Below are 17,866 nucleotides of genomic sequence, written 5' to 3' on the forward strand. Positions count from 1 at the left end.
CACACACAGCAAGACATTAGCAGCTTGGTGTCCCTCATCAGAAGGGACCAGGTGAATTCAGCTCCCTAGTCTGAGCAGCAAGACCCCTGCCAGTGCAGGGGAAGAGGGGAAGCAAGGTGGCTCTGCTCTCCAAGATGTCAGACCAAAGCCGTTTCTGCCAGACACAGGCAAACAGACAAGGTGGGAAGCAGAAGGCAGCATGCTTTGAGGTCCCAGCATCTCAGGGCAGTGAGATGACTTGATGGAGAGCATCTCCCTCCCACCTGCCTCCCATCCCTCTGGACCCCTGAATAGGACCTCCTGGTCAGCTGCCCACATTTGCCCCATCTCCCCTGGCAGCTTCCCAGGAGCTGCTGGGAGAGGCAGATGAGGCAGAGCGTGGCTCTGCACGAGCTTCGTTGCCTTTCCTGGGCAGAGTGCCCCACTTTCACCACGGCACGTATTCCAGGCTGCATATTCAGCTCCCTCCTGGGCCATGTGCTCCCCCGGTGTGGTCCTGTGCATCCTCTGAGTCACTGGGAGAGGTAAAATCAGAAAGGCAGGGGAGTGCTGATCTTGGAGACCCTTCTAACAGGCCGTGCAGCACAGGAATAGCCAATCCAAATATTTTCATGCACACACAGCATGATTCCTCTGCGTCTTTCCTGGAAAGAAATAAAGAGATTGCAAACAGCCGGAGCCTGCCAGCTCCCTGCGGTGACTGCTGAAGTCAGGTCTGATCATCCCCAAAGCCCTCAAGCTCCCACCAGAATGGCACATGATGCCCAGGGAAGAGTGGAAGAAACTCTCCCCGGCTTGGTTTAGGCAGGAGCACCTCCTCCCATCGTGTCTGACCAGAGGGCATTATTACATCTCCTTGAGAAGCTTCCACCGTTCAGGCTGTTGGCTGCTTCCCCACTCTCCCCACACCTCAGGGAGGAGAAGGCTCGGAAATGGGTGAGACACTGTGAGATAGCTGGTAAGAGCAGAAAACAAATTAAGACCCTCCCCAAAAAAGCAAGAGAAGCCACATAAAACTTAAGTATGGCATTTGAAGTTGTTGTAAACCACTCCTTATATCACTTAAGAACTGTGAAATGATAAGCAGGGAAAGTAACCTTATTGAGAGTCCGTCAGCCAGGTAAAGTCCTTTGTGCTGTGTCAGCATCAGCACTGCTCTGCTGTAACCCCATCTTGCTTAGGTCTCTCCAGGGTCTTACCATGAAACCTCTAGGCTTTTCAGACTTTTAGAGTGCCATTTTATAAAGTTTTATTACAGGGCAGGTCCTTCTCAGGCTTCTCATTACTCTATCAACACAGCAGGCACAGGCAGCAAGATGTTCTTGCAGAAGAGCAGAGGAAGCTCTTCAGACAAAGACTTTGCTGCAGAGAAGTGCCTTCAGAGACAAATTTGGGATATCAATGGCAGGACTTGATGGTAACTGTGCTTAGAAGTACATAGTTTTGATGAAAAGAGTGGAGCAAAAGCTTTTTTTTCTGGTTCCATGTTGTAGGCATGTGATTTTTTTGTTCAGCATTGATGTTGCCCATTTAACCCTGGGAAGGAAAATTGTCCCTGCAAAGTGACCACAGGCTGATGTATTTCTATAGGAAAACTGTAGTCAACTTGTCTGAGCTTGTGTGGGAAGAAGAGACTATTTTGCCTCTGTGGGAAATTCTGGTAGTCTTTTCCTCCACCTCCCCATGTTTTGAAAGATGTTTTTGAATGTTGGTCATGGTGAAGAACATCTCGTGGTCAGGGACATGCTTTTGGTTCGCCACTGGCTTCAAAACCAATATTCTCAATATTTATCAGTTTAAACTGGAGGGTGTACAGAGCGAGGAGGGTCAGTGCCTGTCTGGCAGTGTGTTCTTTAGGATGTGGTGGATTAGGGAGGCACGTAGGTAACACTGAGCTTAAGAGGGACTGGAAACATTTTAGAGGAAAGACTCAAAGACTCTGACAGATTGGAGAGCTGATCTAAACAAACAGGGTACACGTTCTGTGCTGTGGTAGGGCTGACTGACCGCATGGACAGCAGGTGAGTGACCAGCCAGGCAGCGGCTGTGGGGAGCCAGAGCACGGGGTGATGGGCACCGTGGCCCAGGAGTCAACAGTGTCACACAGTTGTGCCAAAGCAAACAGCCTGCTGGGATGAAGAAGGAGAAGTGATGCGTTGGGGAGGCACCATCTCTGCTCTGGCCGGTGCCTTTTAGGGGCTCGGCTGGAAAATGCCGTTCTGGGCATCCTCCAAGAAAAATGAGTGCAAAGAAGAGAGGCTGGTTGTTGGACACTTGGCAAATAACAGCTCTGAGGAAAGGGTTGTGTTTCATGCAGGAAATACTGAAGGGAGACATGAAACCCATTCTCTAAATGCAGAATGTCTCTGCAGAGAAGGCAGTGGCAAATCATTTGCTGTGTCCTTTGGGGTAAGAGAGGAAGTGGTGAGGTTAATTGGATTGAGAGATACAGAGAGGAGAAAGCTGGGCTCTGGAGGAGCTTATGGAAGTGGGTTTAACAGGTAAACACCTGATAAATTAGATAATCAGATAAACACCTGCCCTGGGGCAGGGGGAGGGGGATGAGGAGCTGTAAATGCAATGTGCAGTGGGGTGGAGAGTGGTGGTAGGGGGATATGCAGCAACCCTGGGAGTCCCACGGCAGGTTTGGGGTCACAGCAACCCCGCAGGTCCCACAGCAGGTCTGTCCCCACCATATTACAGGGCATGACTGTCTGCCCTGGAGCAGGTCCCTTTCCCACCTCCCCACCCTAGTAGTAGAGGTGTGGGGTGACCAGTCCCTGTACCTGTACCCCATCAGTGCTCCCTGCCTCATGTGCCCCATGGGCAAAGGGATGAAGGATAGAGGTGGGGCGAACCCAGCTTGTGGTGCTTCCTCGTTCTCATGACCTGGCTGGTGTCCCGAGGAGGTTTGCAACATGGCTTTGCTGGCTGAAGTAACACCAACGGCTGATTTATTCCCTTTGCCAGTTCCTGGTTTGCACAACTGTGGAGTTAACTCTGCTTTGGAAGAAGAAAGAGTGAAAGGGGCAGCAACCCTGGTTTCCTGCCCACCTTTCCTTGCCTGCTGAGCAGAGGGGTTATTTTGAGTTTGCCTGGGCAGGACTGAGAGCTCTCATGAAATGAGTGCCAGAGCTGCAGTTAAAGAAGCTTTGGATAAGCCCTTTTCTTACTTAGATCTATTCCAGTCCAAACAGGAACATGGTACTTGCTGTGCTCCTTGGAAGGATGCTCCAGGTGTGGGAAAGAGACTTAAATGGTTTATTTTCCCTGGAAACAAAACAGTTATAGCCAAAAAAGTGAGTAGTTCTGCTCACAGCAAGACCTGAATGGAGACTTCAGGCACTGAATGCTCCTCTCCAGCTGGGGCTTCTTGAGGGTTAACACAGCAGGAGATACCAGCAGGCACAGCACTGTGCAAACAAAAGCTGTAGGGCTTTGGCTTCATGGTTCAAAGGTCCCTCCATGCAGACTAAAAGTCCTCTGGGGGCAGAGATCATCCCTGTGCCTCCAGTGTGTGTGTTTGTGGGAAGGATGCTCATGGAGCTAGGTGCCAGCTGCGGCTGGCAGAGCCCAGAGGGACCGTCCTGGTGCAGAAAGCGTGACATTCCTCTGCAATGACTTGACCAAGGGCTCTGCTACATCATTTGGTTCCTCTTGCGGCTTGCTGGTCTTTCAACCCACATGCTCATTAGGCGATGTAGATGATAATCATGTGCTTTATCTCAGATAACTCCCAACACAGATGCTGAGGCACAGAGCTGGCTCTGTGATGGCCTGCCCTGGGTTGAATGCACAGCTACTCAAGACTCAGTTGTGGCTGGTCTAAACATAAAACCTGACCTTGAGGGAAAACACAAAAGTGGTTGTTTAAGCCAAGGTACTGCTGGCTTAGGCGCTATATGTGGAACTGAGCTCAGAGATGAAGTTTTGTCCAAACAGGAACCAGTTTGGTTGCACTGGCTGGGGCCATTACTTGACAGTCCTTGCAAGGTTGCTGCCCTCTTCTTCTGCACAGTTTGAGTTAGTGATAAGTTTAATAAGGCATTGCATTTATCTGATAAATCTGAATACCAAGGCAGTGAAACAGGTCTTGATTTTTGTGGCCAGAACTGAAGGGGAGCCTTATGCCTTGCCACCACAGGTCCATCCTTCTGCAGGGTTTGCAACTCAAACATGGGCAGACTGCAAGTTACGGGAACCAGCTAGGCTATCCTCCTGTACCAGAGGAAGTGAAAGGGGCCCGAAAAGATGGTCTTGTTGTTAAAGATGTGGTCAAGGATATCAGGGTCTTCCCAGGCAAACTTGCTGGAGTCCCGTTATCATTCATACCTTGCCCCCATGTCTGTTGAACGAGGATAACGACTGCACCGGCTCCCTGTTAGTGGAGGGGGATGATCTCCTTGGCAGATTGACTCTGCTGTGAGCCCAGAGACACCTGAGCAGGCTCCTGCAGCCCTGTTCTGTCCAGAATGGCTGTCTTGCTGGAAAAACCTCAGTGAAGCCATTCAGTGTGGATGAAGAGGCAGAAAAACCTTGTTTTCCTGGCACTGAGACTAAGCTAACAGCCTCTGAGCTTCTGCCAAGCCTCAGGTGCAAAATATGTTGAATTATTCGTGTCTTTCTTCTGTGAGAGCCCACTCCCTCCCTCTGCCTGGGCAACAGATATTTGACTGCTTCATTTCACCCAGCTTTTGCCTGTCTGATCCCATTCTTTGGGGCAGAAGTGACCTTCTGGCCACTTTTGGTAGAGTGCCTGGCAGAGGGGAGCTCCCCATCTTGCTCGTTGCCCATCACTGCTGTTGTCTGGAAGTAACAGCAGTGACTGCAACGCAGTCATGAACTGCACACAGGAATAGGCATCCTGGAGCTGGGCATAGCATCCCCCCACTGTTATAAGGGTGTCATTAAGAAGCGAGCTGAAGGGCAGCTTTACATTGTATTGAATATTTTTAATTAGGGAACTGCTTCCCGGTTGGGATTGAAGCTAGTTTACTTGCACTGTCCTGTGCTTTAAATGATCTGGTAGCTTCGCTGGTAGGAAACAGATCTCCCTGAGTTGCACGCGCCATAACTCAGCACGGTTGCAGGCTCCTTGACGGGGCAGATCAATAAATGAGGTCTGTGGGAGGCTGCAGCACGCTGATGGCGCGCCGAGCCCCGCGGTACTCGCTCTCGGCCTCCTCCGCCTGCGGGTGGCTCCACAGCATCCTGGCCATCGTGCTGTGCACTGGCTTCGGGGGGGGGGTTGGCCTTGCCATGAAGAATTAGACTCGGGGGGAGAATTTTAAGTGGGTAACAAACACCTTGTTCATAGGTGCAGTAAAAGCAGCGTGGTCATGGTAAATCAGGGTGGCAGCAGGCGGGGGGGTTGGGGGCTCCTGTGTGCTCACTAGAGATACAGTAGTGAAGAAAACTGTTGCCTATTCAGACACTCCATTTCCAGGCATCTGTTACGCAGAGGCCACGGCATTTGTGTGGATGAAACATGTTTATGGTGAAAGAGGGATTTTCTCCTCATCCCTTGGGAGGATTTTGGTGCATGGCAGTGATGGCAATGCCACCTGCAATGGCAGAGAGCAGCCGCCGGCAGGGACCCACCAAGGGCTGTGCAGCAGGGGTGGGTCCTGCTCCAACGCTCAGACAGTCAGAGCACAACTGAATAATCACACCAAAATCCACAGAAAAGATTCTGAGGCTTCTTACTTTTAAACTATCCCGCTGACTTCAAAGGCCATTTAATTCTGTCATCCTTTTTAATCACAATAACTGGAGACAGCAAAGCTGTTTATCTACAAACATTGCCAACATCTCTCTACGTGTTCAGTGGCAGTTACAGGACAGAGAAAACACACTACAATAAAATTTGCTTGCAGCAAAATTCACGTCCCAGTGGGAGCATGGAGAGAGCTTTTGAGGTGCTTTAGATTGATTATGAAATCTAAAGGGTTTCAAAACAACCGCTTTCTCACCCTGAATGTTGATTTCTCTTGCCTTGTCTGAGAGCCAGAGCTGTCTCTCTTTATTTTGGGATAACATTTTGTGCGTACAGGTGGTGGAAAATGGAAGGAGGGGAGTGTAGGAAAGAAATCTCTTTAGGCTGACCAATAGCATTGACCCTGGAACAAACAGTTCTGGCCACGATTAAATTTAAGTGGAGCAAGAAGGTTTCTAAAAAGTAAAGCAGTGAGCTTTTGATAAACAGTCTGATGAGAAGGGGCCAGGAAAAAAAACACCATCTTTTGAGGTAGAGCTGCTTTGCTTTACACTCGGGGGTTTGCAGCAAGCTGTGAATGAAGAGTGGTGGTTCCATGTTGCTTTCCAGCATTCCCACTGACTTGAGCTCCACTTGAGAGGTTGGTCTTCACCTTGAGATATCCAAGATGGTCCCTTCTCCCTCCTCACCCACATTTCCTTTCCAAGCTGACAGCCCTTGTCATCTCTCTCATTTTTTTCCCCATGGCCCTTTTCTAGGTTAATTCCCTTTTTTTTGGAGGGGAGTGAGCAGAACTGCAGTGTGCTGTTTGATTTATGGATTTATATAGTCCTATAGTAGTGTTTTCTGTGTTGTTTTGTGTTCCTTTCCAACTAATTCCTGGATGAAACCTCCTAGTGACTGTGATACACATGGAATATACCCAAGGCAGGGGTGTATGTACCACAGGAAGCAGCCTGGGCTAACCCAGCTGGCACAGCCAGCATCACCACATCAGCCTTGTGGCATACAAATGCTTCTGGAGGTCTGGAACAGAAGCAGAAACTTTCAGAGTGAAGTATGAGTAACTCTGTGTTTAAGAGGACTCTCTTTCTCACCTAGAGCATGATAGAAAGACTACGTGGTATGTGGGGAACAGAGGAAAGGTGTTATTAAAGGGGAGAACTCACCTTGCCTTTCTTTGACACTTTCCTCCTGAGAGCACTTCTGTGAACACATGTCTTCGGTCTCTGGGACAAGGGGGTGCTTGGTGAGAGGCAAGGAGAGCAGACAGACCTCTGCCAGAGAAACGGTATTGTCACTGAAGATGTGGTATTTTCTTTCCAGGACAATGAATTACAGTTTAAAGGTCCATCTGCTGTGGGTGTTTTGTAGGCTTTCCATGAGGAACAGGACTGAGACTGTGGTTGCTGTGTAAGAGACCTTCTCACTTGTACCTCAGGCTCTGTTTGATGTGTACCTGCCCAGGAGGACTAAGCTGGTATTTTCAGAGACATGAGACCCTCAGATAATTTTTCTGAGTGGTTTAAACAAATTTACAGCTCATTAAAGTCTACATATAGTTAGGAGGATTTATGCTGAGAGGCAGCTCTTGCCATGTGTCAGTAGTGAATTTTAGTTCTTAGGCACTTTGAATGAGGAGATCCTTCTGCAGATTGTTCACAAGAAAGATTGGCTGCCCTAAATTATCACTATACACAAGATCTGTATTCTCAATAGTCACTCTCTTTCCCAGATCACTTATGAACATGTTGAACACCACAGATCCTCAGGGAAATCCCTTGATAACCTATTCGTATTATGAAAATTATTGATTTCTTCCTACCCTTTGTTTCCCATTGATAACTATTGATGCAGAAATGCCCTTCCCCTTTGCACCCCTACTGCGTCAATCCCAGAAAAGCCCTGGGTGAAGGACATTTCCAAAAGCCTGTGAAAAATACAGCCTGCACTGGGGGTCAGGTCAGCCCATCAGAGTGGTCACCTTCACTTAGAACTTGACTAATTATAAAGCAAGACTCTTCCAAAAACCATGTTGTCTCAGTCCCTAATATATCACAAGTTTATTAACCATGGTCTTTATTATAATACCAGTGTGCTAAATAAAAAAAAAAAAACAAAAAACAGATGTCCTGATGTGCAAATTCCCTGGGCCACCTCCTGAGCCCATTAAAAATTTGCCAGATTTGCCATTTCTTAAGTTGAGAGGCAGATTTGAGCCACTGGTGGCACAGCCCATGAGCAGCCTGGCAGTTCCCTTCCTGAGTGTCTTCTGACCTCCAGGGCTGGCTGGTGTGCTGCCTGCAAATTTATTAATCTGTTTAAAACCTCTCTATGGCCTCAATATCTAATCTGTTACAGAGAGCAGAGTGTTACAGGGCAAAATTCATTAATGCTTGTAAAGCTCATCAAGATATTTCATGAGAAAATCCCATCATATTTTAATATATTTTTAAATGTCACAAGTAAGTTCTCATTACTCATTGAAGAGCTGAAGCAAACAGTGCTTGCCAGACCCAAATATTGGAACAGGCAAAGGCTGTAACTCTCTTCATTTACCACTTTTAGGACACTTTCATTTCAGCTTAAACTCCCTGCCTTGATTCTGCTCTCGTACATAGAAGCACACCCGTGGCTTTTCCAAATGTAGGTTCAGGGATACCTGTAGACCCCTGGCCATGGGCTTTTCAGAGGCTGCCTAGCAGCCCCACGGAGGTCTGAGAGTTGCTGGGCCTAGTCCCTGTTAGCATTGCCCTGGCTTTGCAGTGTGAGATGCCAGCATGAAGAACAGCAGAGAATGGACGAGTGCATCCAGCAGATGCCAAATCAGAAAGACACAGGAAACCTTCCTGAAACCCTTCCCCTCCCAACCCAGCATGGCGTTTTGTCCCCCTCCGATGGTGCTTGTACATTACTGCACGCTTGGTGGTGGGGTTGACAGGTGGGTCTGGGACTAGTGGGACTAGTGGACATGTCCATTTCTGTTCAAGTGGCCTAAGTGGCATTTTCCCCCATGACCACAGATGTGGTCTGAGTCTCTGTAAGACCTTCACAATGAACTTGCATTTCCCCTTGTTTTTCATGCCAGGATGTCCAGAGGAGACATGGCCAAACCCCTGCTGGGCCATGGGAGGTTGGAGGGCGACCCCAGCAGGCCTGCGGCCGGCCGCACGGTCGGGGTGCTGGGGAGTGGGGACTTCGCGCGGTCGTTGGCCATCCGCCTGGTGTGCTCCGGCTTCAGGGTGGTGGTGGGCAGCCGCAACCCGAAGCGGAAGGCTGGCCTCTTCCCCTCCGCAGCAGAAGTCACCTTCCAGGCCGAGGCGGTGAAGAAGACGGATGTCGTTTTCGTGGCGGTTTTCAGGGAGCATTACTCCACGCTCTGTGACCTGGCAGATGTGCTGGCGGGCAAGATTCTGGTGGACGTTAGCAACAACACCGAGATGAACCATCACAAAGAATCCAACGCCGAGTACTTGGCTTCCCTGTTCCCAGCCAGCACCGTGGTCAAGGGCTTTAACGTGGTTTCTGCGTGGACACTGCAGTCAGGTGCCAGGGATGGAAATAAGCAGGTATTGTTTTCTTTTGACAAGGGCCAAATCCCAACTGTTTCAGCAGCCGAGGTCTGGCAGCATCAGCAAATGGCCTTAGGCTCCAGGAGGAGGGTTCTGAGTGCTGGCCGTGGCATCCAGAGGCCACCCCATAGCTTCTGTGTTTCTTTGATCAGAAATGAAGTACTCTGACTTAGTTCAGCCTCTGGAGCCTCTGCCTAAGTGAAGAGTATTTCACTCTCTGCTTGTCCAAACACAGGCAGTATAACAAACTGGTGGTGCACGTATGAAAGGAAACCTGTCCAGGAGGGAGGTCTTTGGCAGCTGTGGTAAATGCCCGTCAGAAAGCCTGCCAGGAAGCACGGGGCTCGATGGAGTAACACAGGCTGCCTCTGGCAGAGCACCTCACGGTGCGCTCCTTCCCAGCAGCCTGGTCTCTCTTTGCCCCATGTCTATCTTTCTGTTTGTTGCAGGTTCTGATCTGCTCAGATAACCAAGAAGCCAAGCGCACCGTAGCAGAAATCGCTCAGGTCATGGGATTCACCCCTGTAGACATGGGCTGCATGTCGTCAGCCTGCGAGATCGAGAACATTCCCCTGCGCCTCTTGCCAGCCTGGAAAATCCCCATCTTTTTGGCTCTGGGGCTCTTTCTTTGCTTCTTCACTTACAACCTGATCCGGCAGGTCATCCACCCTTACATCAGGGAGCAGAAGAACAAGTTCTACAAGATCCCCGTCGAGGTGGTCAACACAACGCTGCCTTGCGTGGCCTACGTCATGCTGTCCCTGGTGTACCTGCCCGGGGTGCTGGCAGCCTGCTCGCAGCTCTACTACGGCACCAAATACAGGCGCTTTCCAGACTGGCTCGACCAGTGGCTCCAGCACCGAAAGCATATCGGTCTCCTCAGCTTCTTCTGCGCAGCCCTGCATGCCGTGTACAGCCTCTGCCTGCCCATGCGCCGCTCCCACCGCTACCAGCTCATCGAGATGGCCGTCAAGCAGGTAACGTGGGTGCTCTTCAGGTCAGCACCCGGAGGCATCTTCTACACACGTCCAGATCCTGGGGAGTGGGTTTAGTATCTTGGCTTTTGCATTCACCTTCCAAAGCACGTGTGGGACGGCGGGAAGACACTGTTACCTGTATGAACGTCCTCCATGGGGCAACCACACACTACGTGCTGGGCATGCACCCATCTCCACGGAGGACCAGCCATCTTAGCAAGGTGTTGCCTGTGCATATACAGGCAGGACTAGGATCAAACTGCCCCATACCCTTGCTCCCCAGAAGCACAGACAAGCCTTTGAACCAGCCTTGGCCAGCACCTGGCACATCCAACACTAGGGCCGAGGCAGGAAAAATGCTAGGAGGGGAGAAATCCAGTATTGGAGGCAGCCAAGTTCCCTTCAACTTTTTTCCCTAGATTTTGGGAGATCCCTGTTTGCTTGCACTGATGTTCACAGTAGGTGCCTGCTGGAGTGACCAAGTCATAACCTGAGGGTTTGGTTTTGTAGAAGACACGTCTTCATCACAGTGTGCCTCCAGGAATTTAACAAAATGATGCTGTAGAACTCATCATAGTCTAAGGGAACAAGGAAATGGAAAAGGACTTTATTGCCTTATTGAGGCTCTTGGCAGTGTTTATCCAGTGTGAGACAGCTACCTGCAGGCAGCTCCACCGGCTCTGCAACTTGGCAGTGCCACAGACAATTGTGATTCTGCCCTTCTGCTTCTCATTGCTCTGCCCCACTCCCTCTTGGGATGGCACAAGCTTCATGGGGAACCTGATCAGGGAATTGCCCGGCAACCAATCTGCTTTTCTGTGCCCAAGTGTTTCTAAATGCTTGTCCCAACAGAGAGGAGGGAAGGGGCCGTGGGGACAGAGGGGAGCAGGATGGCCGGTTTTGGCAGCAGGGCCCGTTCAAAGCATCCATCAAACAACATGCCCAGCCTCTCAGCTCCAGCCTTGAGCAGGTCCTTCTCACTTGCCACAGTTGCACATTAATCTCGGGCAAGCATCCTGTGTTCATTTCCCCTCTACCTCCTGTTTTCTAGCAATATCTTTGTTTAGTAAATTAAACCCATTTAATGGGCTGAAGAGGATGGTTCTAAATGTTCCTCTTTGCCATGCAGCAGAAAACCCATCTTCTCTTCCATTAGCATGAACAATTTCCCCCCCTAAATGCACTTAAAACAAAGGTTATTAGGAGACTACTGCATATTCAAGCGTCTGTATTTGTTTTCATGGCTGTAAACTGACTTCTCATTCTAATTATCTTTCCAAATGCAACTCTGGGGCTTGCTGCTGTGGTTACAGGCTGTGGGAGCTGGGAGCATTCAGCAGTTCTTCCCAGCAGGTTTCAGATCAGGTCTAGCTTTGGCCAAATGGCAGTGGGATAAAAGAGCATTTCTGCACCTCTCAAACAGGCAAATAGTGCTGGAGGTGTGAACAGGATGCAGTGTTCATCCAGGCAACCTGCTCCCAAACCCAAAATGACTACAGATAAAATTCACTTCCTCTATTCCTAAGTGCTCCATTTTAACAAACCTTCATTGTCATGCCAGGCTATGGAGAAGAAGATGAATATCTGGGTAGAGGAGGAAGTCTGGAGGATGGAGATTTATATCTCTGTTGGAATAATTGCCCTGGGCTTGATGTCGTTACTTGCCATCACTTCACTTCCATCCATCGCAAACTCTCTCAACTGGAGGGAATTCAGTTTCATCCAGGTAAAGTTGACATTTCCCAATGCCAGAGAGTGATTCTGCAGTCAGTCAGGCCCTCACACAGACCATGGAGGGCAGAGGTTGACTGGCCTCCCATCACATCCCTGCTCCAGCATGGCACCTGCAAGCTGCACACCGGTGTCGGGGGCAAACCCTGGCGCTCCATATCCCCTGTGCACCCAGAGCCAGGAGGTGACAGTGAGCGGCCACGGCGGGGCAGAGCTTGCATGCACCCAAATATTCAACAGAACAGGTTCGAAAAGGCTTAGACTGGTCTATGCCAGAGCCCGAGCAGCACAGAGAACTGGGTGTGGTTTCAGTGAAAAGTCCATGTCTGATACTAAAAAGTGAATTAGGAACATAATTTTTCTTTCTCCAAAATCGTCCAGTGGTTTAGGAGCCTTCTTTCTTGCAGCAATGTCCAAGCCCCCAGGGGCCAAATTCTTTTATTGACCTGAGTCCACCAATGTGGGACATTTGCAAACCCCAAACTGGGTGGCTGTGGTGTTCTCGGGGATGCTCTTGGAGCCAGGCTAACAGGGATAGCAGGGAAGGAACCTTTGAGTATTGCCCACGCTCTGCTACAGTGACCCCCAGGGCACTCCAACACACCAGAGCCCCGGTGGGACCTGGATCTCCTCCACAGAGCCTCCCTGAGCGTCGCACTGGGGCACACCTAACCCTTCAAAAGGGGAGGGCAGGGGTCGGGGATGTGGAGGTGAATATCTTCCATCCAGCCCCTTCTGCTGAAGCTCCTCAGCAGCATATAAATAATTCAATATTCATCAGAGCAGGAGTTTGAAGCCTGCTCCCCTGCTGTCCCCACAAGTACCCCAATGACCAAACGAGCAAGTCAGTTTGCCATTTTTCCTCTCTTGCTGTGGACTAGTGAGGAATTATTTACAGTAAGTAGAAAGCCTCACCAGGAGAGCTTGACCCCAAGAGATTGTCCCCTAGGGAGAAGGGAGACCTGGTTTTAAACCTCTTTATCAGGCTGGACAATGGGAGCATACTAATTCTCACCACCATGCCTCAGGGGGAGGGCTGCAGCTGCTGCGATGTTGGATAAATCAATCTTGGCTTAGGCATCTCACACCAGGAATTCCAAATGAAGGGAATTATCTCCTTTGGAGGCTTTGAAACCCCATGCATTTCCCTTTGTCTCCCCAGGCAGGCTGGCAGCTCTCCTGGAGGGTGCTGGCATTTTGGGATGTAATAGAGAAGTTGTCACAGCAGGTAGTGCTGCCATCTCCTACTAGTGCATGTAACTCAACTGCTGCATCTGCCCTCTGGGACACCTTCCCGCATATTTCTAGGGGTATGTCATCCCCAGGACCAGACAAATATGACATGGTCAGCTCCAAAAATAGCTCTTGGCTGCCCCACATGGGAACTAGCTGGCTCAGTTCATGGAAAGACAACTATTTCTGTCCACATGAGCTAAAGCATGACAGTGTGACACGAGCTCCCAGCTGATCCCGTGCAGCAGAGGCACGGCTGGTGTTGTGTCCTGCTGAGGAAGTACCACGTCAGAAGAGCAGGTTACAGATCCCTTAGCATGTTAGCTCCTGTCTATTGTTTTTTTTTATGGGGATTCTTGTTAAAAGGATTTACTCTTCAGTAAATTGGTGATGCTTTTCTTGAGGTAAATACAAGGGGTGAAGTGTGAGGCTGCTCTCTCAAACACTTGGGATGTCTGGCACTTGACTCTTTCACAGCCCATCAAAGGCACTGTGGCTTCCTGTGCCTGGGAAAAGTGAAAGAGAGGGAGAATGCAGAGTGCAGCTGCCCCAGGCAGATGTCTCCCAGAAAAGGCAGCACTTCCTTGCCATCTTGGTTGAGCTGCTGATCTGTTTGAGAGCTGCTGTACCAAAAGCCACAGCTGAGAAAGGGCTGGGGCTTGTTACAAATTCAGGAGCCACTTTAGTCCCCTTTCTGTGTGGAGCTTCCTTAGTCACAACATTTTCCAGCAGCAGTAGTGTTACGGGATACTGACACCCTTTTTAAATACATGTCTGTTGCCTGATGGAACAAAAATCCTCTTTGGATTGTTGCTAAGGTTTTAGGATTAAAGAAACCAGTTATTTTTTATAGTAGTTCCTGCATGTACACAGATTTCAATTAAATATAGTTAAATGGGGTACACCATTCACCTTTATGTCCAGTTTTGATTAACAGAAAATGTACAGGATGTAGACACTGGATAACAGGAATAATTCAACTTATAGGGGACATTTATAGTGTTCCCCAGTGATTTACAAATCAACTCTAATTGGCTGAGAAGTAAAAATGTGTATGACTGCCTTTACCTTCCCATCCTGAGAACTCTTCTTGGAATTTGAAGGTTGAATTTACCTGGTTTCTTTCTTAGCTCATGTATCACAAGATAGAAAGAATCTGTCATCAGAACTTTTGTAGCCCTCCTGTCAACGAAGTGCGAGCCAGAGCTGCTTCCAGGGAGCTAATGACTTCATGGGGCTGATGGCAGCAGAAGTCAGAAACATATTTGGGTCAGGAAGGGGCTATTTGCTTTGGATGCTGCCCAGACATTTCTAAATGAGCCACATGCAACTGAATCACCTTCACTGATGCATTACAAGGAGCATTGCAGACACCAAGGAGATGGAGGAGGTAGAAGAGTTAATATAAAATCGAAAATATATGCAAAGTCTGTATTAGGAAGATGCCATCTTCATACAGCCATCTTTCAGAGGGCTTTAAGACCTTAGGTGCTGGTGACCATTCCCCATGCTGTGACAGTGTGAAAGAAACCTCTGCCACTGTTCAAAACAAAAATCCAGAAGCTGACAGCTTGTCTGGTGGGTGCAGCCGTGAGGCCCTGCTGACCACACGTCCTTCAGCCAGCATCAGCACTGGGATCTGCTCCGGGCAGCCCCTGCTCTCACCAGAGAGCCCCTTGTTGGTATTCCAAGCAGACAGGCCCACTGCTGCTGTCTGAGGAGCTGCCAGTGCTGTTCCCAGCCACTGGCAGCTTATCCACCTGCTTTTTGCCAATTAGCTTTCTTGTTTCACATGCCCTGTTTTCTGCACACAAAGGTGGGTCACCGAGCACCTGTGATGGTTGCTCACCTTTTGTACTACTCATTTCCATTCCTACTCCTCCCCAGTACCATCAGCAGAGAAGGAGAAACTGTAGAAGAACAAACTACTTATCCCCAGCTCAAACATCTCTGCCATGCATAGAGTCCTGCTCAGGCTGACTCCAAAAGCACCCTCTGCCCAGGGCAGAAGGCATCTGCTCACCTTGGACTTCACCCTGTCCCCCTTTCCTCTGCCCTGCTCTGCCAGATGAGTCTCAAGTGGGTATGTCCAACCTTTTGCCACCCAGGGATCTTTTTGCCTGTTGGAGAGAAGCTCAGAGTCAGTAAATGGTGGATGAGCTTCGGGTCAGGTCCTGCTGTTATATTCAACCATGATCATGGCATATTGCAGCAAACTCCTCTGTAATTTTCCAAATGAAGCCAATCCTGACCCTCTCCAGGCTTGCTGCATGTTACCACTTTGGTCTGGGAATCAGGCATGGCTTCTGGTGAGGACGGCTGTCCCTGGAAGAAAGGATGGGTGTGGGAATGCATGCAGGACTGAGGTTCAGTTCACAGGTCTGCTCCCAGCTCCTGGCACAAGCTTGAGTGATGCTCAGCTCTAACACAGAAGAGTTCCCTTCCTTGGCAGGGGGTCATTCGGGTGAAATCATGACAGGACTCAGCAACACCCACATGACTGCCTGACAGGTGCTGTTAGAAGTGAAGTACCTAGATTTGGTAGCAGGTTTTAGAGCTTTCCTCCCCTCCCCTGACAAGTCCTCTCAGCTGCCTACATGATTAGCTCCATGTGTTAAAGCACTCAGTCTAGTTTGTTGGTAACAACATTATACATTTTAAATAGTCTGGGTTTTAAATAATTTTCCAGCAATCAAAAATAAGAAGGGATGTTTTGAGTTGAGTAGTTTTCTAGATGGGATTGTTTTCTCAAGAGAAAATGGCAAGTCCCTCCTCCTGTCTTGCCCTGGTCTTTTATTTCCCTGCTGCATCCTTTTTCCCGGACATAACCTTCAGGAAGACCTTGTTTCTTGCAGATCTCTGACTAGCTGCACCAAGCCAGATATTTTTATTTGTAAAGGCTTCTTTCCCTTAGTTAGGGGCATCAGCAGCAATATTTTCCCTGTCTAGGCATCTTGAAACATGGTTGTCACTGCAGGCTTAGACCAAGCCTTCAAAGTAGGGCAGCAGAGCAATATGCTACACCCGCACTTTCCTTTGAAAGTACAGCAGCAGAGGTGCACTTGAGGTGCCTCCGGGAGCAAGCACCCAGCTCCTGCTGAGTGCCAGCAGGCAGAGGGAGCTGGCAGGCTTAGGAGCCACCACGTCTGATGCTGGCAGGAAACCACCGGTGAGAGACCACAATTTAAAATCCCTCTTGAGGGGAACCCTCAGAGAGAGCTGGAAATATTCAGGCAAAATGTTGTCTCTGTGGGTGCTTGGGAGCCATGGTCTCAGCTGAAAAATGGGGAAGTTCTTGTCTACAGAGCAGAGGCTGGGTTCGGGCTGCCTCCCTGAATGGATAAAGGGCTCGTCACTCCCCGTTTCAAGGACTTAGTCCATCATACAGCCCGATGGTCTGGCTCACAAACCAACACGGATCTCTAGGACGGAGGAGGAAACCTTTCAGGGCTGTTGATCACCTCAGAAGAGAGCCCTTATGTCGCCACAGTCTCATTTTCTTGTAGATGACAGCAGTTACCCAAAGGTGTCTTGCTGTGCACAAAGCTACAGCTTCGCCAGCCTCTGACAGTGCCAAGTGCTGGTCCAGAGCCAGGATGCTGATCCTTCGCCCGGCCGGTCAGCAGCCTCTCACTAGCCCTGGACCAGCAGGCAGCAGAGCTGGCAGCTGTGGCTCACAAGGAGCACTCGTGAGCTGCCTGGGGTTACGTGCTCAGCAGAGGCTGGGGCTGCTGCCGAGCACCCAGGAAGGAGCCCACCTCTCAGCCCAGCTGGCAGCATCTTCTGGGCAACTTCTGCTGAGTTTCTAATATCACACTTAACCTCCGATTAGAAAAAGAAGAATGCAGTCTGGCACGCTACCCAGGAAAGGTTCCCAGCCACATTTTGTTCTGTCAGAGAAACCCAGGAATATTCATTGCTGTCTCTGTGCTGTGTGCGCTTACTAAACAGTGTAAAAAGATGTAGGAAAATAGACAGGCACGAGGAGCTCTGCTAACTGGTGTATGTTTCTCTTCCTTCTAGTCCACCCTTGGATTCGTTGCGTTGGTAATCAGCACTCTGCACACGCTCACGTACGGCTGGTCAAGGGCCTTTGATGAGAACCAGTACAAGTTCTACCTGCCTCCAACATACACCCTCACGCTGCTCATCCCGTGTACTGTGATCCTAGCAAAAGTCATCTTCAGTCTGCCCTGCGTCCGGCACAGACTGCTGCGCATCAGGAGGGGCTGGGAGAAGGGCAGGTATGTGAAGTTCATCCTGCCCAGCCCAACGGGGGAATTTTCAAGTGGGGAGACCTCGAGCAACGTCTGACAGAGCCCCGGCTGTGACAGAGGAGTTCAAAGCACTGTCAAGAATTCTATATAGGTGTTTCTTTTTCTTAAATATATGTATGTTTTGGTATAATTGTATTATGGGTAAATAATAAAATTTGGTGACTTTAGAAAATGGATGACCATGAAACTAGTTTGGACAGCAGTAGTTAAATTCTGTTGCTGATTTGCTAGACATTTATTGCCTTAAAAATGATCTTGAAAGTCGAGCTAGCAGCACTAATATACGTGGGAAACCGATGGACCATGTTAGATCAGTCACTTGAGGTGCTTGCTGGCAGCTCACCAGACCAGTACTTTTCT

General features: G+C 49.5%; 1 protein-coding gene across 1 annotated transcript; it reads left to right on the plus strand.

The window, feature by feature from the left end:
* The first annotated feature begins 8,805 nt into the window (after positions 1–8,805).
* Positions 8,806–17,610, plus strand: STEAP3 (STEAP family member 3, metalloreductase). The gene is made up of 4 exons (XM_008950073.1): positions 8,806–9,285; positions 9,738–10,265; positions 11,827–11,991; positions 17,253–17,610. The coding sequence occupies exons 1-4, from the start codon at positions 8,806–8,808 to the stop codon at positions 17,541–17,543; spliced, it is 1,464 nt and encodes a 487-aa protein (XP_008948321.1). The 3' UTR covers positions 17,544–17,610.
* The last annotated feature ends 256 nt before the right edge of the window (positions 17,611–17,866 follow it).

The sequence above is a fragment of the Merops nubicus genome, unplaced genomic scaffold (genome assembly GCF_000691845.1).
Source record: "Merops nubicus isolate BGI_N331 unplaced genomic scaffold, ASM69184v1 scaffold32251, whole genome shotgun sequence".
Lineage (NCBI taxonomy): Eukaryota > Metazoa > Chordata > Aves > Coraciiformes > Meropidae > Merops > Merops nubicus.

Excerpts from the sequence above, each read along its gene's own strand:
- STEAP3 (XM_008950073.1), top strand. The coding sequence starts at position 8,806 with ATGTCCAGAGGAGACATGGCCAAACCCCTGCTGGGCCATGGGAGGTTG. Across the intron at positions 9,286-9,737 it reads CCAGGGATGGAAATAAGCAG|GTTCTGATCTGCTCAGATAA; the intron begins GTATTGTTTTCT and ends TGTTTGTTGCAG. Across the intron at positions 10,266-11,826 it reads TCGAGATGGCCGTCAAGCAG|GCTATGGAGAAGAAGATGAA; the intron begins GTAACGTGGGTG and ends TTGTCATGCCAG.